The following is a 26180-nucleotide window of genomic DNA, read 5'->3' on the forward strand; positions in this document are numbered from 1 at the left end:
CTTGCAAACACAAGACTTCTTTAAAAACATATATTACAAAATGTATTTCATCAGAATTAAATGGGGGTTAAAACTCAACCCCCACAATGCATACACTCATGCTGCAATCTCCATAAATTAGGGTCGCAGCACGTGTGAGAGTGTAATGACTGACACCTGGTAACGAGCAGGCCATCATCAGCCAACCAAGCAGGAGAAACAGGGTCAGGTTAGGAGAGTGTGGGGGTGGCTGGGGCCACAGGTCAGAGGTCAAGGCCTCCTCATGGGAGTGGGGTTTGCTTTAGATGGCAGGAGCACCCCTAACATTAAGGGACGGGGTGACACAGGGGATATGAGGAGGTACCCCAACAGGGAATTGGCGTGTGTCGCAGCCAGCTGGGGTTAAGATATTATATAAAGGAATATTCATGCTCATTTCAGCTGTCAGAAAGAAACTGCCGCCAGATGGAAGACAGCTTGATTTATGTCCGTTTGATTGTTTGACCCTGTATCTGTGATGAGCTGCAAAAGTGTATCTTCATTTTGTGGATCGGCGCTGCACAGCTTACAGGGGAATCTAAAAATCTAGGTTTTGCGAAATGTCAAAACAAACCGTGAACGACTTCATCTCAAAAACGTGTCAGACAGATATGCAGAAAGTCTCTTTTCCGACAATCCCACTCCACAAATGTTTCCAAACCGGTGTGAGCGTGCATGTACGTGCAGACGTTACCAAATGAGGACAGCTGCATCGGCCATTTTAGCTGTGCATTTGTGTTTTTGTGTCTATCGGCACACGCCTGAGTTGCCTGTTCACTGACGCAGCATCAGCAAGCCCACACCATAAATACTGCATGGCCTCAAAAAATAGAGAGGATGAATGCAATGAGGGAAGAGGAAGTACAGGGGGAGGAAAAGGGATCAGGAGGAAACAACAAGGAGGGTGGGAAAGCATAGGTTGTTAAGATGAAGGGCGGCTGGGGGTTGAAGAAAGGGATGGAGAAGAAGGGAAGATGGGGGGAGGGAGGATGAGGAACAGGAGGAGATAGTGACTAAGAGATAAAAGAGGAGCGAGTGGATGTGAGTGTGTTTGTGTGATGAGCGGATGGCCTGAGGGAGCGGCCGAGTCAGCGTGCCGCTCTGCGGATGTACCAAAGGGGCTCCGGGCCGTTTGCTCACTCACTCGCCCCTTCGCTCTGTTCGTTGCAAAGAGGACAAGGGTGGAGGGGGAAGGGGGTGCAGGTGAACCTGACAAGTTGGGGGAGGATGGAAAAATGTGCAAACATGAAGAGAACACAAAAACTGAGGGGGAAACGGGGGAGAAAGAGGAAAACCAGAAAAAGGGTAAAAGGGGGGAAACAGAGAAAAGCAGAGGGTTGCAACTGATGCAAAGATGCAGTGATGGGATGACAGAGAGAAGCTGCACAAAAAGATCCATTTTCCACTGCTTAACCGCAAAGTTTAAGGAAACCATTAAGGAAAACATGACCTACAGGCCTCTGAAGGTATTTGAGAACAATAAATGGTAAAAAATAAACAAAAAAAAAGACATAAGGCTATTAGTGGGTCTTATTTGCATGTTTACGTGAACGTGCATTGGTTAAAGTGCCGCCACATGAATATTTATCTCGAAATCAAACAACCTTTTCAGTCATGATGATGAAACAGGACTGCTGTGACCCTCTGACACAAAGAAGCCACTTTGTTGACAATTTGTTTGTGCCTGAGAACTGTGCATGAGCGCATGCGAAGGTATGCTGCTGAGGGCTTGTCAAAACACAGACATAAGAAACTTATGATATGGAAGCGTGTTGAATCGAGGGGGGTATCGAGGGGTGGAGGGGGTTTATGCAACATCCCAGGGAAGCCAGCGGATTGAGACTAGTGTTGCTGAATATGGAAAGAGGGCACACAGCAAAGGCTGCTGGGAGTTTCTGATTGGCTGCTAATGTTGCTATCCAGGCCGGGATTGGTGGAGCCGATGCAGCCCGACATCACGTTGTTGGGACTAAACCCTTTTGAACTAAGGCAAAGCAGCAAAGGCACAGATATCAAAACACATTCACCCGCGCCCACGCGCACATGCATGCACGCATTTGCAGCTGCACATATTACATGCAACTAAATAAGTACCTATGCACGGTTTCAATCACATGCCAACACTGATTATTAAATAACCCTGGCCTCCGTGCTGGTGCACATCAGGAGGAAACAGAATCCCAAAACGCTCTTCGGCTTTTCCCCACATACCATCTCGAGTGAATCTACACAGGTCAAAGCGGAAAGAGCAAACTTCTTTAATTTCTTCATTCTCTTTTAAGCTCAGCTCTAAGGTGGACAGAATAAATTGAAGCTTAAGCATGCATGAAGGCACAGCCAGCGGGCCGCTTTCCACCACTCCACGCTACATTTGTCAAATCAGAAGAATTTCTGCTACACGTGAACCCCGGATCTGAGAGCAGGGGAACGGCACGGATTCGCATTTAAGTCACGCGTGAGGAGCAGAGCTCCTAGGAAAAATTTTTATATATATGAGTACTTTTGAGTTTGCGGTGATTTTTCAATATGTCGGCCGGTTTTAACTGTGACTAACAAAACAGAGTGCATAGAAAATTAGCTGCATGCTATTAATAAAACATGAGATGAGCCACGGCAGTGTGATCGGGGGAAATGTATGACGACTCCTTTGGCCTCGCTGCCTCTGCCCTGTGGCGTGTCGGCTCAACTCTGTCTGCGACTTTGCCTGTGGTAAGACGTGTCTCTTCCCTCGGCTACTGTGAAGAGGGGACTAATCTCTTCTAATCACGAGAATGTGGTTCTCAGATAAACCAAAAAAAAAAAAAAAAAGTCTATGTCTTCCCCTGCCTCCCGTCTTAAACATACTGAACAATGGGTCGGCCAAAACCCAAACAGCTGCAACAAAACAACAACAACTCATAACTCATTTGATTCATTTTACACCAATCAAAACTTTTTCACAGATCATCATCATGCAACCACAATCTTCAAAGTATTTTATTCCTGTTCTTGTGTGACAGACCAACACAGAATAGAGTGTTTTTGTAAAGTAGTAAAAATAAAGATCTTCACCAGAGGTAAAACATGCATTTGTTTTACCTGTTTTAAACTCAGCTGTATTTCTCTACCAGCTTTAGGTCGATTTTGAAGACTGCCACAGATTTAGGTCTGAACTTTGACTGGGCCATTTTAATACATTGATAAATTTAGATTGTAGATTTAGCTGTAAGGTTAGGCCCAGCCTGTGGGAAGGTGAACCTCCACCGTATTTTCAAGTCTTTTGCAGACTCTTATATTTGCCCAACTTTGACCAGTTCCGTGTTGATATAAAGCTGCATGATGGGACTCTGAGTTTAATGTTATGGATTCTTAATGTGTTAGTTTTCTACCACATTTCTACCACGTTTCTTCCGACTAAAGTATGCTATTCCATGTGTTTTCTGTGCAGCTTACATGAATTGTGACAAACATCGTGTGGTTTTCTTTAAAAAAAAAGTCCTTGTTGCCAGTCTTCCATAAAGACCAGGTATATGCAGTGCACTACTAATAGTTCTGATGGATTGTTGCAGCTCCTCCAGAGTAATTATGAACCTTTTGGATGTTTTGCAGCCTGTGTTCTGTTGTTTGCTCTAGATTTGTGCTGCTTCTTAGAGTAAATCTGTTACCTTAGCGCTGATTTGTTCTTTTTCTAAACTTTTGTTAATTTTTTTTGGTTGATGCATTGAATGTTTGGACAACTATGCACTCTAGGTTTGGATGTTGCGCAGCTGCAATGATTTTTGCTTTTGAACAGTTGCTATGACGCTTAGAGTAAATTACATATTTTTGTTACCCAGGACATGTTACTGTGGAATAGCGTCTCTGTCGCCCAGATATTAACATGCTATGTCATGAGATTGTTAAATATCTACTGAGTCTTACGTCAGAAATTTATTTAGACTTATTCAAACTCTGACTGCTACTGGAGATCCTTCCTGCCACAGCATCACCATCCGCAACGACTCTTAGAGGATACTTGAATGACGAGAGTTATGGCAGCATTTAATTTCTCTTTGTGATGAATAAAGTGTTTTTGAACTGAAGTGAATTTGGTTATGTTCTCTAACAGACTGAAGATGTCTCAATAGAATAGCTGGATTAATTAAAGGGACTAAATTACACACAAAGGGATGGACTCTTTACTGAAAGATTAACAATGGTTTGCTCTGGATTTCATTTAGGGATATTAGAGTAAAGGGGGCTGAATACATATGTACACCAAACGATGAAATTTATGAGTGAAAAGACAAAAAACCTGTAAAATCATCAAGGATATAAATTATTTTGTAAGGTATTTAATGACATTTCCTAAAGTGATGCTACTGAACGAGGTGCGTGCGCCTCTTAGGGCTGAAGGTCGGGCCTATGAATCTTTGATCCGTCTTTCCTGGTCCCACCCTCCCTACATTCAATATGAGCTAGCAGAGTGCCATTTGGCCCGTTCCTGCCATCTCACACACACACACACACACACACACACACGCACACACACCCTCCATGTGTCCTCCTGGTGCATTAATGTTCTTACATCACCTCCTCCAGTGAGCACAGAAAACAAGAGCACCAGACTCGAAGAGATGGAGAGATGGCTTTTAGTGGGGGATGGGTACGCTGTGCACGTGTGGGTGGCAAATATGTGGCAGGCTTCACAATAATGCTGCAATATGCATCATAAGGCAAACACTTAAATCAGGCACAATTTACTTGAAAAAGGTCAAATTTTCTAAATTCATTTGCTCCAAGAGGCTCAAGTTTAAAAAAATTATATTTTTACATTATTCGTATATAAAAGATGTTGTTGTTTTTGGGTTTTTTTTAAAGTGCAAGATGTGCACAATGTAAGAAATACTTTTTCCACAATTTTGGCTTGAATGTGGCACCACAGTGGCGTGCGCCATCATGGATGGCTGGGTCTCAGACACATTAACACTGTCTGGCATTGACTTGCACCCATGAGACCTTCCCCCCACTGCAACATGCACGAGCGCATGCCTGGGCATCACCCTTCTGCTCTAATACACTCTCTCCCCCTTGGGATGGCTCCTTTTTGGAGGGTGACTGCGGTTTGTTTGGATGCGCGCTCCTCCTACCTTGTGTAGGATCGTGATTCTCCCAAAACTGTCTGAGGAGTTCCTCCAGGCTGATGTCTTGAGGGGAGAAGACCACCCTCACCACCTCAGTGTGGGCCGTCAGACCTGAGGGGGAATCACAAATTGACATCGCTCAAAACAAATGCAATCCACCTCATACTCTTTCTGATACACAATATGTTTAGTACTAAAAATAAAAAAGAAGTTCCAAGTTTAAAATTGAAGACGAGAGAATCAGGGTCCATGCACCACAGGTAGAAAACATTCAGGCTGAATCTCCTATGAGCTGTGTTATTTCTCATGGCACCAGAGGAGAAAGAGAGAAACAGAGGGATGTATGGAGAGAGAGAAAATGCAGGCAAAGAAAAAGATGGAGCTTATGGTGGAGGTTGCCAAAAGCTCACAGATACTCATTCCTGTTTGCAGCTGCCAGGATACTGAAGCCTCAGCGAACTGCCTGCAGGTGCTCTCTAACTGAGAGCTGCTTTAGGTCTCATATGTTCTGCATGTGCATCTGTGCACGTTCATAGCAGAAAAGGTATTTTACATTTCTTAACATAGACACGTTTTATTAGTAAATGAGGCATCATCTAAAATCTTGCAGCACAGTAGAGGTAATATAACTGTAGACGTATTGTACAGTGATCACTGAGTTCACATAAATCCAGGCTTGATTTGCTAACAAGCCTGGAAAAAATTTAAATAAAACATGTATTTTCATATGATCATCTTAGAAAAAAAATCATAAACAGCTGCCTGCCAACAAATAACAGGAATATATTGGAAGCATTTACATATTTTTGTACTGAAATGACAGTTTAGGAGCATTAAATACTCGATAACAGCAACAAACTGTACAGGCCAGCAGCAGCTGCAGAGACATTAGCCATAACCAAAAGCAACAATTTCATTTGGAACAAACAAGATCTTCTCAGGAAAAGGTGACCATGTGCCACGACTCTCAAAGCTTGTTCCACATGTAGAGGGTGAAAGGCTGGGAAAGATCAGGACCAGTAAAGCTGCAGAGCTTTAATGTTCTGCTGAAGGACCATTCAGTCAGCTAAAAAATCAACAAGCCAGCCTGTTTAACTCCTCTGCCACTGAAAACAAGCAACTCTGGACACCAATTAAAATGAGTAAAGTTAGGAGTAGAGCTTTTCAAAGATGTACTGATAAAGTGTCATGTTCACACGTCCTGAAGTACACTGGCTCCTAATATTGTTTGTTTTATTTTTGGATTAAAATGTCAGGTTTTTGTAACGTAAAGAAAAAAAAAACATGTCAAAAGTCATGATGTGACAATAATCCTTTACAACTGAAATGCAAAACAAACAAATCCTTTAAAAGAAGGAAAAATAAATTGAAAAATGTGCAATAATGTGTTTGTACAGCGTTCACACCCTTACATTATTTTTAAACCACTTTTTGAGTTGTATGCATTTATGTAATTTTTTTTCCTCCCCCTCAAAAAGTTAATTATTTCTTTACAATAAAACGTGTCATTTATTGCACCCCACAAAATAAAATGTGAACTAAGTTTTTTGCTCTAAGTCATGAATTATATTAGTATTTTAATCAACCATCCCTGGAAAGATATTTTTTACTGCATTGTATTTTAGCAAGAACTGAATTAGAATACATTTAATTAAAATGAATGTTTTTAATTTAATGTGAATGTGACTATGTAATTGAACTGAATTTACTAACTTGGATCTTTTTCTTCTTTTCAAGAGCCTTGTTCCCAGAACCTGTTGGGAACTGTCACTGTGTAGAGTTAAATTGAAATATATGTATAATGTAGCAAATATGTTTCAATGTAGCAACTGTAGCAAAAATTACTAAAATAAAAATGTTATTTATGCATTTACAAATAAAAAAAGCCAGAGTATTTATAACACCATATGTGAAGAGACTGAGCTGGAAATGAGCTAAAACTGCAACTCCAATAAAAACTTTCTGCTTCATATTTTAGGCAACATCTTATAAAAGAGATGGTAACTTTACCTGACCTCATGCTGTTCTAAACAGTGGGCCTTCAAATTTATCTTCATTCATTGCTTTGGTTATCATTGCAGATGTATCTTTGTTCATGAAACCTTTTTCTCCACAACTACAAGAGGTTCGTGTTTTTTTTGTCTTTCTAACTGTAAATGTAAGAGATTGAGGTCCTGACCTGCAGGGCATCCACCATGTTTTGTGTCTCTTCTGAATGATTTGCAAAAAAAAAAAAAAAAATGCAGAAGGGCCTTTGAGCTCATTGCAGAGAACAGGACGGTTTCAATAAACGGCAGGAAGTCGTATTATTGGTTCAATCATTTTACTCAGGTTCTTAGTATATACCATTTTTCCTTCCACAGCTTTGCATTCTGTGTTGCAATTGTCTGGCACATTAGAGTGTGCTTGTGCTGTAAATGATTTAAATTATGCTGATTGATAATAGATGCATACACAAAGGGAATTTCTGACTGCTCTCCATCCTCCCCTGTTTCTGTCCGTCAGGCCATCCACCTGCCTGCCTCTCCTTCCCGTTTCTTCTGACAGTTCCATCAGCCGTCTCATTCAGTCCGTCCTGCCATGGCGGCGCTGACAGCTCCTCGGCCGCGTGCCGTCGCAGTGTTCTGCTCCGTCATGGCCACTGAAGCGACGCCTGCTCTCTCTGAGCCGATGGACAGGACCACTGCTTTTTTCTCACGCTTTTTTTTAAGCTCCCTTAAAAAGTTTATTTCACTCATTCCTGCGTTTGAGCACTTAGTCTCGTCGTTTTACTCATCCTTCTCCATTTTCCTCCACAGATGACCATCTTGCTTCTAAGAAGCTGAGAGAAGCAGCAACAGGGGAGGCTGCTGGTAGAAACCATGTGAAGGAGCATCCTGTCGGTGCTCTTCATGCTGTGCCTGCACCTCGACTCAAAGCCGCCTCCCTCCTCATAAAGTCCCAAACGAACAGCTGAACATCTTCATTTTCAATATGCATCACCTTCCTACGAATCCATTTGACTGCTACAATAACATAATGGGAATTTTCTTAACATTACAATCAACAAGAACAGAATCTGTTTCTGCAAATCACATTCTGTGGGAAAGAAGCCCATGTATGGCGCCTTCGATGCAGAAACCTCCGTTACTAAAAAAAACACCGCAATACAGCACAGCAGAGAGCAAAATCCTCACAAGTAGGTCATGTGGGGGTGGGGATGTTGGGGGGGTGCAGCCCATCTGGAGCAGTGCATTCTGAGTAGTTGACTGCAGATGAAGGGAAGAACCAAGACGAGAGAGCTTTATTTAAAACAATCTTCCTCTGCATCCGCTTCCTTTTTTCTTTAAATTCTCTTTAACCTTGACACTTGCAGCGTCAAACGTTCTGCCAACCTGTTTCACCTCCTCGCAGGAAGGCAGAAGGATCTGTTAGTGGGAATCGGAGAGTGGGAGGTGTAAATACCAGTAAAAAATGTGCAAAGTGGAATACCTGTGCAGACTTCATTGTAGGTCGGGTTGGGTGTGAAGCCCCCGGCGAAGCCCACCTGGGTGGAGAAGACTCCTGGAAGCCGCCAGAACAGCTTCTCAGCTCCCCAGAAACAGCCCATTCCTGCACGCACACACACACACACACACACACACACACACACACACACACACACACACACACACACACAGGCTCAGTTAGGCCTTTTTGCACTGCGTCACACAGAGATTTCATGAATGCGGTGAAGTTTCAGGCTTTATAAACGGATGACTGTGCCACCTCACCAAACATGATGGTTTCCATGCCTTCTGGAAAAGGCTCCACAGTGGGATTCCCGTTAACGGCATGCTTGTCTGTGAGGTAAAACAGTGGAAAATGTGTTATGGGATCATAACAGTAAAACGAAACAGCGTGACTTTCAGTGTGTTAAAGAGCCTGAACGCAGCGTCGAGTCGGCCTCAGCGGCTCTCATTTAACAACATCCTGACCCAGGCTGACGGATCAGAGCTACGAGAAGATATTTAAGAGATTACATAGCTTTGATTGTCCCTCTGATTCTCCCTGCAGTTCCCTCTTTATACAACTACACACATTTAAGCCATTATAGTTCTGCTTTTATTACTCAGATGGCTCAAAAGTCCAGTCAAAGTTGAGATAAGAAGGTGTTTCCTGATCTGCAGATGTAACTGTATCAAAAGGTGGTTGTGCAACATGTTGACTCAGGAGGATTAAATACAAAAACACACCACACTTTTCAGGTTTTATTTGGGATTTAATTTCATTTCACAATAAATCCCAGAAAAACAAATTCAAGTTTATTGTTGTTCAAAATGTGGAAAGTTTGATTAATATCTTTGAAAGGCAACAGGATTTACAACATATAACACATGTGATCGATGTCAACAGGTAATATGTCTGATGGAATATTTAATATTCAATATAGGAAATATTCACTGAACTCTGACCCAGAACTACACAGCCTTCAGGAGGATGTAGGCTGCTGAAGCCTTTCCTACAGGGGTTGTAGCATCCAAGGCAAGGCTGGTAGCATCAACTAACTCACTCACTCTCTGGTTACCTAGCAACAACTTGTTGAGTAACGTGCACAGCAGCAGTTTAAGTTTTTGCCACTGTGCCTCAAAAATGCTTCATAATGTCGAGTAAAAACTATGGATAAAAGAGGAAAAGTCATGCCATAGGTTCTATACTAATTCAAATATGTAAAACAAAAAACTCATCGATAATTATCAATATCAACTGATACGTTCTTCAGCTATATAGACCAGTCCTATCTCATCACAGTGAAAACATCCAACAGTGCAGAAACAGTGCAGCCTGAAATTAGAGTGCTAAATGGGAGGTGCGTGTGTGTGTGTGTGTGTGTGTAGGTGTGTGTGTGTGTGTGTGTGTGTGTGTGTGGCCCTCAGATAAATCAGGAGGATTAAGGTTTAAGAAGACTGAGGTGACTTAGCGTGTAAATCTCCACTCAGCAAGGCTGGTTTGTACTGCAACCACTAATAGTTGTCTCCAGATAAACAGGCCACAGCGTACACTAAGAGCTTAGCTGTATGTCGGTAATGGATGCTTATTCCAAGTTCCATGAGGTGATCGCTTATTGTCCGATTAAGTGACGTTATGTGTGACACTGACCTGAATACTAAAAATCACTAATCCGATACAGACAGAATAGTTCATTTCCTAGATAGGCCTGGGATGATCCTTAGCTGTGACAAAAGGCCAAAGATCATTAGCTACCTGCAGTTTGCTTCAGACTTAGAGGAGATTACGATAAAGACAGACCACACTGAAGCACTGAAAAGAAAATGTTTTCCCATGCTGGGACTCTAAAGATAAGGTCTTTTGAAGAAAAAAGGAAGCAAGGGGCCACTGCAACGCTTGAGCAGATAATACAAGTCTTGTTGTATTGGGGCATTTTTTGATATTTCACAAAATCGTTTGGTTTTCTGTGCAGTAACAGATTGCAGACACATGAAGGACTAAAATGTCACGGAGGCCTGGATGCCCCCAGGCAGCCGCATCGTGGACTCCTATTGAGCAGCAATTCTGTGTTTTTATTTTTTTATTTTTAGCAGGAGGTTGTTTGGCGCTGCCAGGTCACGCTCACAAGCACAGTCGGCTGCAGAATCAAAGCACATCCATGTGACGGACATGCTAAATCTTCTCTGTCTCATTGGACGACTTGAGACGGAGGAAGAACAGAAGAAATTGTCTTCTACCATTTTCACCGTCTCCTAGATATCACCCCCTGGAGTTGCCAAATGACTTCGAGAGGTAAAATGAGAGAGTGAGAGGGAGTTAAGTGTGAGATAAAGGAGTAGGAGGAGAGGAAAGAATAGTCGGAGGAGGAGATATCCGCCTGCCAAAACGATAAAAAGAAGTAAATCGCCAGTTAGAAGCAACAGATGAAAGTTCCGGTGAGGAAGCGAAAGACTCCCCTGGCTTTCAGACAACCAAACCTTCAGACACCTCATAAAGAGACGAAGCACTTTATGTAAGTGAGAACACCGAGAAAACAAACACAAACAAGAAAATATACAATAAAGAAAAGGCGAGTTAGCCAAGAACCTGTTGACATGATATCCACGTGTTTCAGCTGCTCTCCATCATTACTTCACACTCGCTTCCTCACACCACCGCACTTTGCTCTTACAATCACTTGCATGGTGACGTGCATGCAACCTGCAGCACAACTGTTGGTGCACCGACCGCTGTTGTGTTTATTTTTTCCTGTGGAGGAGCTGGCAGAGGTCCAGTTGGTGCCAGGCTAGCGCTTTTCATTGTGCCCGGTCCAACACACCCTCCTTCTCACACCCCACTCTGCAAGAATTACCCCATCTTACACACACGCATCGAGAAAGAACCAGGCTGAATACCCTCACTACGCTGCCTTACTATGCCAGCAAAAGAAAGAAGACGACAAAAAACAAGCAGGGAGGGGGATTGCCTGGGTTTACAAAAGAAGTTAACAGGCTGAAAATGTGGAAAGGACTCATGAAAAGGTTTTTTTCCTGTTTTGGATGGGATCCAGGCTTAACTTCTTTAGCACACCTTTGTTTTTGCAGATATCTGGAAAGTGCAGATCACAGTGTACGCCACGTAAGGAATGAAGCAAAATCCTTTGGTCACCTTTTGTTGCTTTAAGCCTAGCTGCTGTAGGCGGCTGGATCAGAACCAAAACGTTGGACCGGACGCCCTGCCATTCTGCTTGAATCAAGGTGACTACTGTTCAGGGGCAACAATCTGGTGCTCAGCGGAAAACAAACACCCAGTTTGAAGTCTTGTGGTGGATTTTTTTTTAGCCTTTGATACCTTCGGATTCAACCTATGGTCCTTGTGTTTCTCACCCGCACAACTGAAGTCCAAGCGCTGCTGCCTCCTCACACAGAGACACAGGAGAGGTACCATCCCAGCATGCCAAACTGGTGACGTTGGGTTGATTTCCAGACAGCTCGGTTTGTTTCCTTCCAAAAATCCTCTCTCTCTTTCCCTTCCCTCCCTCTTGCCATTCCTCTTTCTCGTTGCGCACAGGTTGGCAAGGAGTCAGGCACGAGTCGTCGGAGGAGGCTGATGCTTTATACTGGTGCCAACTACCCTCTGCTGGATGGGAGGAAGGGAAGGGGCGAGAAAAGAGCGGGGCGAGGGGGGCAGCAAGACGGGGGGAAGACCGAGATCTGGTTTTACTCAACAAAAGGAGGTAAATTAAGGAACTAATGAGAGTGGCCTTCAAACAACCCAGAGAATTTTGTGACACACTTAAACATACACACTCTGGCCACTATATTAGGTACACCTTGCTTGTATCTGACTGGGCCATCTTTTGCCTAATTATTAGTGGCAAAGAGATTTTGATTCATATTGACATGATGGCAGCGCCGTACAGTTGTTACAGATTTATTGGGTCCACATCCATGATGCATATCAGAATTCTATTGGATGTATTTTCTACTAATATTGATCATGTGACTATCGAGATCGATATTGTTATTGTATTATAGCCCAAATTATATTATTATAAAGTGATCTGGGTTCATTTCAAATCCAATGGACTCTGACAAGGAAAAGAAAGAAATAGAGGTTGGATAAAACATAAATAGAAAAGCAGGAAATAAAAATAGAGGAGAGGTAGAAGTAAATCTGTCGCAAAAAGCAGTTAATGAATTCATCATATTATAAATTGAAATGAGGTCAATAATTTCTACTCTGATGGTTAATATGTTAGAGCAATTTCATTTACACAGACTTCATAATCAGTTTTAATTATTGCTTCTGTTGTGTGTGGTTTTTATTCCTATTTTTTTCTTTTTTTTTTGTTGTGTGTTTTATTTTGGAAAATATTTTTTAGTTCCAGTGTTAAGCATTAAAAAAAATCAAGTTTATTTATCTGGGAGGGAGCAAACTGGCATTATTATGCTATTATCAATAAATCACTTGAAAATGGTATCAAAATAATAATATCATAAATTGCAATAACTACTGGGACAATTTATTGTGCGGTAAAATTTGTTATTATGACAAGTCTAGGGAGACGGATTGAGAGAAGACAAGAAGACATACCAGGAATCTGTGTATGCATCTGCAGAAAGAGAGAAAAACAAACACCAAGAAACCACAGCGACAAGATGCATATATAAAACAGCAATATCACTGAAAAGCACACAATACTAACTAAAAGATGTATTTAGTGGCAACCACAGCCCAAAATATCTGAACACCTGAATCCAGACTTGTGTGTGTTTGCATGCTTGTATTTATAAGGTTTATAAGGAAGCAGTGTGGCCCCCAGGAGCCGAGGCAGACACGGATGAGATCCAAGTCTCCAAAAATGGGAGCCCCGAGAAGACCACTGCAGGTATTTAGCTGCATTGCCATTAGTACACAATGTGTTCTGCCAAATAATGCTCCAACCAGTGGACAGTTTCTGTGGACAGATCTGCTAAATTATGCATTTGCAATGAGTGGGACTGTAAGCCTTAGAGAGGTCAGCAGAGAGGGCAGCACAGTGTGTGTTATTATAATGGATAAAATCATTAATATCTTTCAGAGCTTCTGTTATTGTGCCATGTTTCCTTTTTCTAAACCCAGACTAGAAGTCAAATACAACCTAGTTGTTAATTAAAAGCCCCATTAAATGATCACTAGCAAGGAAATTGAGAAGTTTGGCCTTTACAAGTAGCTTGGCAATGAGCCTATAGTTATTTAGAACAGACAGCAGACTTCCAAGGATCAATGTGTGTTTGGAGGCACTGTCCAGTTGGAATTCCCAGTGGCTTGACTGGTTTGACGCTTGCAGACACCAAGACTCAAGTGACTAAAACCTGAACAGGAAACAACTGGAACAGCTGTGTCTCTGTCCAAACCAAAGCCAGTTTTTAACATCAACATGGACTGAAAAGTACCAGCTCCAAAATCAGATTCAGATTCATATTAATTTGTGGTCCAAAGTATAGAAACTAAAAGACAAAGTATCAAAGAATCAACACAATTAAGCTCCACTTTTGTCTTCAAGATAAGACAAAGAACATAAAGTGTTCCTGCTGAGGCCTTTTAACCTAAAAGCCTTGTACCAACTTCCAAGCATGGGGTTGACCACATCATGCTAAAGGCATATTTCACATAATCGATTGCAGAAAGTGAATGGAATAAGATGGATGAACTTCTGACCAGAACTGTAAATTGAAGTCCCAACTATAGGTCACAATGCGAATGCTCCATTTCTGTGAATGGAGTTAGATTCTTGAATGTGATTTTTTTTATTCACCCATGTTTTTGATTGAATGAGGTTTTCCAAGATCAATGTCGGAACAAAAAGGAAAAGACTAACTTACATTTTAGGGAACCCTCCTCCACACGGAGCAAATCCTTTTTTATTTGGCTCACATTTGCCTATCTTGTAAACTTGCATCACCACTTTGTCATTCCTCACAAACTGAATAAAAACAGAAAGGGCATCTAGAGAGAGCTGTGAAACAATACTGGCAATATATCATTGCCATGAATCTGTTTATAACAGTTACAGTGAAACACGTAGCAGAAATTGATTTCAGTCGGCTTGCCTCCCCCACCCCCCCATTCTGTTTAGAAGAAATATTGGCAGTCTATCCTGCCCTGACTCAAAATAATAGCTACTGTGCCCCTACCATGTAGCAATCTGCCATTGGATAATTCCTGCCAAGGTCACAGACTACATCACACAGACCACAGTGAGGGAGGGAATGCAGGGCAACAGGAAACAGAACCAGGAACAAGGAGTAACTTTATCAGGGTGCCAGGGCAAAAGGTTAATCTGAAAAGGAGTCCTGTTCGATGCAGAGAGGAATAAAATGGTGTCTGCTCTGAGGTCCGCAGTGCTGGGACTGAACTGGGCACATATGAAGACACTCCTTAAATCATTACTGCTTGGAGGACCACAGAGATACGACACACACACACACACACACACACACACACACACACACACACTAAAGACAAAAACCCCATCCTCATCTAAACTGCCACCCCCATGGTGAAAGGGGAGGAACAGATTTCTGCCATGCCGTGTCTCCGAGCTGCTTCGACAGACGGAGAGGCAACTTACGACGGAGTGGAGCCTTCATGCGCATAATGCCCAGATGGGCCCCTGGATGCTGTAGTACCTCTTCCTCCTATGCACTCACGCCTGGCTCCCACAATGCACTTAGCGGACGCAAGTGTCTGAACAGGTGACAAATAAAAGCAGCCGACTCAGATTGCATAATGTTTCTCATAACGGGCCATCCTGTTTCATAAGAGAAACCCAAGCAGGTGAATGAAAGTGTCACACTGCGATCAGCCAAGTAATAAAACTGTTGACAGCAACTACTAACAGCAAACAACCCAGCAGGCTCTTACAACCACTGAAAAAGAGTTTATCAGTGTCCAAAGGTTAGAGCTTTGGCTCAAAAGACTTTACAATACATGTTGGTTGCCAAGGTTAACTTTGGACAAGAATTTTAGAAGTTACCGTTGATTCAAAGATGTGTGAATCACCATCACTGTGTACCCAGTTTAATTTCAGGACACACTTTACAGCTACTCGTATAAACAGAAATTCAACAAAAGTTTCACTCTGCATATCTTTCCACATTTGGTCAGGTCACAACCAAACTTTTTGACAACCTGATTAAATGACCCATATGTGAACTGGATTTAATTTAATTTAATTTAGGCTTATCAGCATAAAGAGCCCAGAATACTGATGAATGACACGCTTCTTAAGACTTTCATCTGTAAAACATGTTAAAACCACATACTATTTTCACGTCACAATCATGCACCAGTTTGTTTTAAACTCACCTGCACAAAACTAAAAGTCTTATTTGTGATTGTTTGCATCCAAACTGTTTTATATCTACACAGACAGGTAGCAGTGAGTGTACCAGAGTTTAAACTGTTTATATGTAATCACATCCTGGTTATTTAACTACAATGCTGGGTTTATCGTTGAAGAGCTCTGATACTTATATACTGTTAGAGTTGCTCAGTGAAGCATTTGATTTTAAGACCTTTGAACTGAAATATGCTGTTTGTTTTACATCACAAGTTCATCAGCAGAGGCTGCAGGCTGACCAAATCAACGTGGTTTCAGTTCACGTTTTGTTTCCAGAATACATGTCTTTTTAATTCATGAACACAGGTAATTTTTTAATAATAAAACATTAAAAACAGCAATTTTAACCAGAAAACTAACAATATTCACTGAACTTAAAATGAGTGATCCTCGGTTATGATTTGTCTTTAACCGATTCATTTGGATCATTACTCTGGATGTTTCTTTAACCTTTATGGAAAAAAATAACCCTGAAATTTGGCTGAATCTGTTCGTACTGAGTGCAACTAAATCTTTTTCTGTGTCATCAGGAGTCTGACCTCGATTGTTTGGAGGAACTGTTGTCTAATACATTTTAGGAAATGTTATTTTCTGTTGCTTCCACCTTTGGATATCTTGTTTTGATGGGAGGTTTTAGAAATGTTGAGGTTTTTTATGTTTTCAACCGCAGAGTCACTAACTATATCAGGCTGGGCTAACCCATTAAAACTGACATTTCACTGCTTTTTTAAAATAAGAAAACTGCATTTCTAGCTTCCCCTGACAAGCAATATACACCACCATTCAGGCATAACATTATGACCACTGGTATGATCATCTCTACATGCCATCTGCTAGTGGGTGAAATACTAGAAGTGATAATTGTCCTGAACGTTTAGTACGTCATTAGAAATGTGCATAAGTTTCACAAGGACCAAATTGTGATGACTAGACACTTGGATCAAATCATCTTAAAACCTTTGACCATGAAGCAATGGGGGAAGGTGGCTTGGTTCTTTTACATGAAGTAGATTGTTGGGCGTGCATGAATTGTTTACCTGGGAAACATGTGGCAGCTGGACATCTTTTGGGAGGATGGCTTGACTTCCTCCCAGTATGCCACTCGAAATTTACCTTACCCTTCCACATGTGCTTTTACTGTTTCTCTGTGATGGACTGGAAACCTGTACAGTCTGGATAGGACCCTGCATGGATGGGTGTAGCTCCTTTCAGCAGGATACTTCACTCTGCCACAAAGCCAGGGTTTTGAAGAGTTGATTTTGCCTTTAAAACAAACCTATTTTACCTGTAGGTTTGCGTAGCACACTAGTGCAGCAGACGGTCATAATGTTATGCCTGATCTGTGTGTTCTATTTAGGAGTTTATATTTAGAGAATCTTGTTTGTATCCAGTTAGTTGGTGATTAAAGTGCTATCAGTTCATGATGTCATGCCCATCTGTTGCTGCAAATTAATCAGCAGAGCTTTCCATTGTGATTTAGGTATACATAAAAATATTATAAAATTCTGGAAGAAAAAATATAGATGAAGTTGTTTCCTTGCATTATTTTGAACCTCAGTTCTTCTACAGTCAATGTGTGTGTGGGTCTTTTTTTTTTTTTCATTATATAACAAAGCTTTATTAGTTTCAGCAGACGTGGCTCCAGAAAAAAAATCCGACTCCACGATTCGTTTAAACTTTTATAAACTTACGTTACTCTGAAATTTACCTGCTACGACCATCCTCTCCTCCCTTCCCTTCAGAGCCCGCTCTCTGCTCGGCAGCTCGGTCTTATCGGTCATTCTGTCAGCGGCGAGCAGCGACACGTACACCAGCAGCAGCCCTGCGCACTTTCTGAGTGTCTGTGGAAACCAGGCCGAGCACGGCGGAGCCTTCCGGGAAGGTTTCATAACGGCCCCCATCACGGACTTACGTTAAACGGCGAGGACGGGAGGGAGCGACACCGGAAAGGGGGAAAAAAAAAAAAAAACGCCATCAGGATGAATATTCATGGCACGTGGGCCACGTCGTGCGATGCATATTAACTAGTCAAGGGGTTAATATGACTTTGGCACAAAAGCCTGCAGAGCACCGAGTGCGGGAACGAAATTAAATTTAAATAAATATCCACCACATTCAGCATGCAAATGAGCACTCACCAATTATCTGCTGCCGTTTTGTGGGAGGTGCTTCTGGTGGAGCAGGTTAAAGTATGGATGTATGAAGTACCAGTTTTAATGGTCTGTGCAAGTTTTGGTAACTGGATGTTTTCATTAGACACCAGCAGAAGTGGTGAGAGTAAACCAAAAACTGTCCTCAAGTCAGAGTAGCACTACTTACAGTTTTACTCAACAAAACAGTGAAGCAGCCATCAAAGAAACAAAAAAAAGTAAATATGTATTTGTTTATAATTAATATAATATTTTAAAAAAAATTTGGCACACAAAATTATAAAAGTATGCAAATTCTGGTGTTTCAAAGAGTAAAAAATAAACACAAATACATAACAGTTAAAATATAAAATTACTGAGAGGAAACATTTCCAAATGAAATGTGTTCAACAGAAAGCTTGATATCAATCACTTCAGTAGCTAATGAAAGTGGTTTATCTACTTTGTATACTATCAATCAGTCAAGTTTATTTATAAAGCACATTTCAGCAGCATGGCCTTCAAAGTGCTTTACACTGTGAAAACATTAAAAACTGATCAATAAACACACGATACAGTCAACAATTGTGAAAGACAATAACACACATTAGATTTTGTGAAGTGAATTTGTTAAAATCATCAACACATCAAATATGTTGATCAATGTTTCATTTATTATTGTTCAAAAGCAACTCTAAGCAGGGGGGTTTTTAGTCTCCATTTAAAAAGACTCAGTGTTTCAGCTGTTTCACAGTTTTTGGGAAGTTTATTGTGGCACATAAAGCTGAATGTTGCGTTTGATTCTGGTTCTGGGGAGGCGAAGCAGACCAGATCCAGAAAACCTGAGAGGTCTGGAAGGTTGATCTTCCCAGAGCAGATCTTTAATATGTTTTTGTGCTGAGCCGTTCAGTAATTTATAAACTAACTAACTAAAGTCTACTCTCTCAGGGTGGAAGGACTTTAAACTGGGTTGATGTGCTCTCACTTCCTGGTTTTAGTGAGAACACAAACAGCAGCGTTCTGGATCAGCAGCAGCTGTCTGATTGATTTTTTTAGGCGGACCTGTGAAGACACCATTGGATTATTAAATATATTATGCAGGGCACTTAGGGACCAGAACTGTCCATCAATAGCTCTGTGAATACTTGAGAGCCCCTTTAAAACACTTATAAATGCCTGTTTTAATAGTTTAAACACTAAATATGAATTAATATGGATACTGGAAACCATCTTGGCTCTACCGGAAGACTTTCATTTATGATAATATATAACTATGATTCTTGAAGAAAACTCAAGTATTTTAAATACTTTTTCTAAGTAATCTAAAACCAAATTCATTAATTAATTCTTCAGTGTTTCCCTTCAGGGGCCGCCGCAGTGAATCATCTGTGCAACTTCTACAGCTTCGTTATTGATTTAGCCAAGTACTTTGGTATTGTGAATCAAACTTATCTCACTATGTTTTCACATAAAAAAAATATATAAGTGGGTAAATAAAACTGAATATCAAAGAATGACATTTTCTATCAAAGTCTTTTAAAGGTACAGTTCTCCACTGCTTTCAACTTGAACTTCAGGAAGACCTAGCGATGGGACGGTAATGATGATAATTGTTTGTCAGTGGGAGCATAAAGTATCATTCCTTGTTCTCTGATTCAGTCAATGAGAACAACAAAAAAGAAGTACTCAGGGCATTGTTCCCATATTCTGCAAGCCAAAATAACATCACAGCCTCCTCTACAACCCTTCCCTCCTCCCTGTCTTCCTTTCTCCCCTCTCTTATCTGCCAGAGAAATGAAGCTCAGTCACCTGTGGAGGAGCTGAATGCTGAACAGAGGGACTTTGCAATGCAAATGCCAGGTAATTACCCGAAAGCTAGGAGAGTGGAAGCACACAGATGAAAACAGAGCAGGCAGAGTAAGAGCGGAAGGTAGAAGGAGAGATGAACCAAGTGCTAGGTTCACATGCCTGTTGATGCCGGATGATTGGGGTGTAACTGTGAGTTTGGAGAGGCGGTGTGGGAAGAGGAGAAGGGATGAGGTACAGAGGACCAAAGGGATGTGAAGACACTACATAAATACAGTAGACACAGTGTGTTCTTTTTCTCCCCATTCTTCTCTGCTTCTAAAAACACGCTTCCCACTTAAAAATCAATCAATATCATTTCTGTAACCTCTGCAGAGTTGTGATTTTAGAAGGATCTACTTTAATTTGAAGGAATTTCTGTGATCAAATGAATGTAGAAGGAGTGGATATGTGTGTGCTTGAGCGCTTTTGTGCACATGAGCGTACGTACACGCTTTCTTACAAGCACTTGTGCAGACATGCATGCATGGAGTGGTTGCATGCATATATTTGACTGTATAGCTGGTGTGTTGTAGCGGAAGATTTAGCGAGCATGCCAGCTTGCAGCTGTTTGATTGTCAGACAGTGAATGCGGAGAGATGTGCAGATGCGATTATCAAAGAGATTATGAAATGACCTGGAATTAAACACTGCGGCAGACTTTACCAGGGTATCACTCCTTGTTAAGCCCCGGGTTTGATGGGAGACACTTGGTTAGCCAGGTCACATACCTGCCGTATGCACTGTAAGCTGACATGCTTGTTTAAATTCACTTCATGGAGACATAAAGCACTGCTTAGACAGACTCTTTACATGTCTCAAAATACAGTCACTGGTATCAATTTCATTAACGTGGGGCTTTTAATGATTTATTTGAACTTTTACTTTTCCAGGGTGGAATGTTTTTTAAAGTGAAAAACTATAATAAATATGAAAAACAAGAAATTGGTGGACAGGTCTAAGTTTAACATATTTTTTCCCATACATAATGTGTCAAAATGATAAATATAGACTCAAATATTAACATTCACACAGTGAATGTTTTTTTTAATACCTTCAAGCAAGAAAAGAAAATCCAGACATTTTTTCTAGCAAATTTCTAACAAATTTCTGGCATCATTCTGGATTTCAACTTGTTTTGGCTCCATTAAACTGGTTGATCTCCTAAGACGGACCCTTCTTTTAAGAGTACTCAATAAGTTTTCATCAGGTTTGGACCTATTGGATCACCATCTGTATCCAAATTTCAAACATCTTCTCCAAACTCTCACCCTCAGATGTAATCAAGTTTGAATGAAACTTGCAGTTGCACACATGGACAAACCAAAATGTTTCTGGAGAAAGGTTTTATGATCAAAAAGGGACAAAGATTGACTTGTTTAGCCAAAATGTCAAGAAATAAGTTTATAGGAGTCAAGAGAAGACTTTCAAAACTTAGAACACAGTATCAGTTGTCACATGGTGGAGGTAGCATCATGCTGTGGGTTTGTTTGGCTGTCACAAATTTAGAAAGAAAGGAGACTACCTACATTTTTATTTTACTATTTCTAGAGCAAATCTAGAGTTTGATGTTGTGAACGTGGACCAGTTGGGTGTTTGGATGGAACATTCATCCAAAGCTAATGCTACAGACAGCTTAATTTGAACTTAAGATGATTTTTCTCCAGTACCAGTGATGTTTAAATTCAATTTGATGTTGTTTCAGGTGAGTAAATAAGTTACATCCAGAACTTAAAATGCATACAATGGCAAAGTTTTGACCTGGCCCACTTTTGCTTTTACAATGCAGAATTTTGATCCTGTGGATTTATGAAAATCAACAGTAAATTCAGACTTGTGAACACAATTTTTGCTTAAAATCATCACTGAAATTGGAGTTTGAATATCCATCCAGCCTCCAAAAAGAAAAGTTAAAGGAAGTCATTAAAAGTTGAAATTAACATTCCTGCAGTTAAAGAGTGGATGCAAGCTTCTTACCAGAACTGACCAGAAGAAGAGGTCGTCAACCTGGAAACTGCTTTGCTTGTTTAGTGTAATTGTGGCTTTTTAAAAGTCTCACTTAGACTAATTAGAATAATAAATCATGCCGCCTCTGTGTTTTTAAAGGACTCTTTTCGTCTCGCTAAAGCAGGTGGGATTGTGGGCTGGTGAGAAAAAAACAAAGGCTTTGATTGCTCTGCTGAAGCTGCTGCTTCAATGTGGTTCTCTGGCAGTATTCACAGACCAGAGTGGGAAAAGCAAACTTGACAAATTTTCATTCATATGCCTGCCTGTGCTTGAGTTCACTTGCCATAAATCAGTCGGCTTATTGCAGAATGGGAAGAGATGGAGGCCAGTTTGAATGACTTGGAAAGGTGAGGGTGGTTTGGACAGTGGTGCATTTCCAAGAATTTGCAGCAAATATATTCTCTGCATAGGTCATTCGGCTATAGCAGAATCTCATTTTTCTCTCACTTTAGAGACTCAACACAATGTAACAAAGTGAAAATCATGATGCAGCAAATGGTGACATGTTAAGTTGATTTATATGAACGTCAAGGGGAGAATTTTTTTTATTGTGCTCATAAAATCTGAATAAATTTAGAATTTGAACAAAGACAAGTTTACTCAATATAAATAGTAATTTAAGAAAGCATGAGCCCTGAGATTTTCTGGCTTAATGAAAACTGTACCTCATTTTTTGCACATGTATATGATAGAGATGGGATGGACCAAATGCAGACCTACAAAGACATGACTGTCCTCTCAAACTGAAAGACTGAGTCAGAAAAGGAGCTGCAGGGACCCACAGCTCTGGAGGAACATAAGTTGTCTAGTTGTGATAAAGCTATGTATGGGACACAGCAATTACTTGGAAGGAGGTGGATTTCTGCAGCTCCTCCAGTAAAGACTGGTAAGGTACCATTGCAACCTCATGTCTTTTTCTCTGATTAGTGCTCTCCTGTCTGGTCTGTCTGCTTAGGTGGACATCCATGCCTTGGTAGATTTACAGTTGATGGATTTAGCAGAGCTCTGATAGACATTGCTTTAAATTTCTTTGCAGTTTTATTCATCTTCAGGAAATGGGTTTCTTTTGGTTGACTTCTTCAACGGCCTGCCTGCAATCTAAATCGGTTTAACACCGAAAATCTATCAAGGCGTCTATTTTAAAGAAGAGAAGTGGACAAATATAGTCCAGAAAGACGCACCCAACCCACCAAACCAACTCAGAAACACAATTGATCACTTAGAATATCCTAGTGCTTAATTTTGGACTGCAGGAACTTGACGGATCGGGGGGAAAACCACCTACCACTGCATGTGAGTGGGGTTTGAATAACTACTGTGATTCAAACCATTTTCCTTCTGTCCTGTTAGCTCACTGCTCTGACCTCTGAACCGTCAAACTGGCCCTCAGACATGTGAATAATTTGAAACTAGAGGAGTCAGAAATGGGACTTTTTGTTGGATAATTGAAAAGCCTTTGTAATATAAATGTTTCCCAGAGCTTGTCCCGTTGCTCCACTGATTAACTGTTTGATCAATGTAAGACTAAAATGAAGCAAAAATAACAAAAAAACACAGTAACATTATTACTGCCTCTGAAATATTCTTAAATATAACACAACTTTGAACTTAAGTGAAGTGTATTACTGTCACTTCTGAAATGTTTCCACTCTACAGAAGAAAGCTGTCACAACCTCTTGTGTTTGAAAGTGATTACACACTGCATGCTCTCATACTTGTGTGTGCATTCCTCTCATTTGACACTACCTGAGTCTATGCAGTGCATACTTGGCTTTCCTATGCTTCTGAGGACAGACTTCCAATTAGTTTTTCACTTTCATGTAGCATAACGTTTTAAACTTAGTTTTGCATTTGTTATGTCAGCAGTTCAAATAATTAATTCGACTTATGAAGTGACTCTTGAATTATTGTCAATATTTACACTTTAACTCAAATTTGGAGTGCTCTCAAAACTTAACACCACAAGGATCATCAAGGTCTGCAGTTTAGCAATAAAAGTACTCTCCATGGAAACTGTAGACTTCTCAACATAATGAAATAAAACAAAAACACATGCACCGTATAAATAGATTAGGCTCCTAATGAAGAGCTAGTTATTGGAACTTCTTTAGGAAGGGGTATATTGTTCTTATGTTCTTACGCTCCAATAAATTTTTTAAAGACGGCCAAAAACATGAAGTAAGACATTCAGATCAGTAACGTTCAAAGTGAGACAGAATGGCTGCTATATCTGTGTCATGTGATCTGCTACGATATCCCTGGACAGATAAACGTGTGTAGAGAGAGAGAGAAAGAGAGAGAGAGAGAGAGAGAGAGATAATGGTGGGGACAGAGCAACTAAAAATCATTCAAATGTAAGACTTTCAAGCTTACATGTATGAGGCAGAACCAGTTTTTGTGTCAGTTCTGTTGTCACAAAATTAACTGGAACCGTACTTCAATATGATACAAGTTGAATCATCAACAGGTCATATTACAACAGAGCAGAAGCTAATGTTAGCATTTTTAGCTATTGTTTTTGTAGCAGATATATTTTTCCACAGTAAGATTTTGTAAACATTTAGAATGCCATGAAGCATTTAGTCATCAGATATATTTGGGTGATTCGATCATGACCTTTTTGGAATGCTCATCACTGCTGTTGCAAATAAATGATAAAATCAATCAATCAATCAAATTTTATTAGTATATCACATTTCAGCAGCAAGGCATTTCAAAGTGCTTTACATAATTAAAATAAAAACAGCATGTAATAAACAGTGAGAAAGAGAAATAAAAAGCTGTAGAACTTTAGTTTAAAACTACATTTTAGGTGTTACTTTGTGAGAACACAGTAGCAGCTTTCTTAACCATGTAAACTCATGTTAAAGCAGAACACTAAGAAAACAACAGCTGGGAAAAAGTACTGGTTGAAGAGGCTGCAGCGTCCTGAACGTCATAGGAGGTATATTACTGATGAAATGTGGCGTGCTATTTTAATGCTGCAGAGTTTATAAGCTCATAAATAGAACTGTTTTTAATGAAGTTTACTGGAGCTTTGGTTATTATTTTATATCCTAACTTTGCTTTAAACCTGCCTGCTGTGTTCCTTGGTCTTCATGATGTTTCTGTCACAAACCTCCGAGGCCTTTTCAGAACAGCTTGATTTATTCTGTACGCTACACATCAGTGGACTGTGTTTTCTAACTAGGTTTGATGTGGATTTTAAAGGGGCTCAAATATGCATTTCTAAAAAATGTGAACCCATCCATCATTTCCCTTGTTACCTTTATGTGGGCCTATCACATAAAAAGCCAAATTTATTTTTATGGGTTTTTGGTTATGATGTGACAAAATGTGAAAATGTTCAGGGGGTGTGAAGACTTTTACACTTTGCTGTATGTGAAACAAGCAGCCAGACAGAGAGCAGGTGGATAAAAGCAGAAAAAACAAAAAAACGACATGATGGGCGATTTGAGTGAGATGAGTGCTGCTCCATAATGCCGGTCCACTTCCTCTCCATCTCGCTCCAGCCTTGCTAAGAGCGGCTGGGCTAAGCTACTCTTGCCCTACATACAGCCTAAACAGCAGATTACCGACTGTCCCTCTAATCCCATGCACCGGGGCATGTGCCACTGTCACCATGCACGAACCACCCAATCACCCTGCCGCCTCTGTCGCAGCCCCCCGCTGGGCTGGTATCCGAATAACCTCCCCCCACTCCAAACCCAGACCACAGCAGCTTCTCTCATTCTGGTTTCTGTCTGTTATTGTTTTTTTTAAATTTAGTTCAATCTGCAAAAAAGCTCGCTCAAAGCAAAAAGTATTGAAAACCTTAGTCTATTTGCTGCTCTTCTTCTTCTTCTTCTTCTTCTCCCCTAGCAACACCCCCTCTGATTCCACATCCTCTCCCAGCTTTAACCTCCTCATGACCACCTGGCATCATGGCACAGCCTCCTCCAGTCCCCCGGCCTTACCTAAACCAGCAGACCTGAGATTAGGGTTAATCTGGACCTTGTGTCATCCTGTATCCATCCACCTCCCCCCACAGGCCCATTCTTTCCACCCTACCTCCCTTCCTCTGCTTTACCAAAGAGGCTTTGGTTTAAAATCCTTTATTGCAAACCCCCACTCCCTTTGCAGTGTCTTTCTGCGTGCTGCCAACTGCAACTTTTCCTCCTGCACCACGTCCTCAGCCAATCCTCCAGCAGACACTGGGAGAACCTGTCCCCGAGCGATGAGATGCTTGCAAAGGATTTTTTTTTT

At 40.9% G+C, this 26180-nt stretch overlaps 1 protein-coding gene across 2 annotated transcripts in view; it reads right to left on the bottom strand.

The window, feature by feature from the left end:
- The window catches only part of LOC106939798 (mitochondrial peptide methionine sulfoxide reductase-like), a 43213-nt gene extending 25229 nt beyond the window's left edge, over positions 1 to 17984 (bottom strand). The window contains exons 1-4 of one of the 2 annotated variants that reach the window (XM_015022339.1): positions 17663 to 17984; positions 8873 to 8941; positions 8592 to 8711; positions 5127 to 5231 (exon numbers count right to left, since the gene is read on the bottom strand). In XM_015022339.1, the coding sequence (XP_014877825.1) occupies positions 5127 to 5231; positions 8592 to 8711; positions 8873 to 8941; positions 17663 to 17855 (487 nt within the window). In that variant the 5' untranslated portion in view covers positions 17856 to 17984. Of the gene's footprint in view, positions 1 to 5126; positions 5232 to 8591; positions 8712 to 8872; positions 8942 to 11953; positions 12209 to 17662 lie in introns of those variants that run through there. The other variant, XM_015022341.1, reaches the window with a different exon arrangement.
- Between the last annotated feature and the right edge of the window lie 8196 nt (positions 17985 to 26180).

Source organism: Poecilia latipinna, unplaced genomic scaffold, assembly GCF_001443285.1.
Source record: "Poecilia latipinna isolate Pla-1442-1.1 unplaced genomic scaffold, P_latipinna-1.0 Scaffold2987, whole genome shotgun sequence".
Taxonomy (NCBI): domain Eukaryota; kingdom Metazoa; phylum Chordata; class Actinopteri; order Cyprinodontiformes; family Poeciliidae; genus Poecilia; species Poecilia latipinna.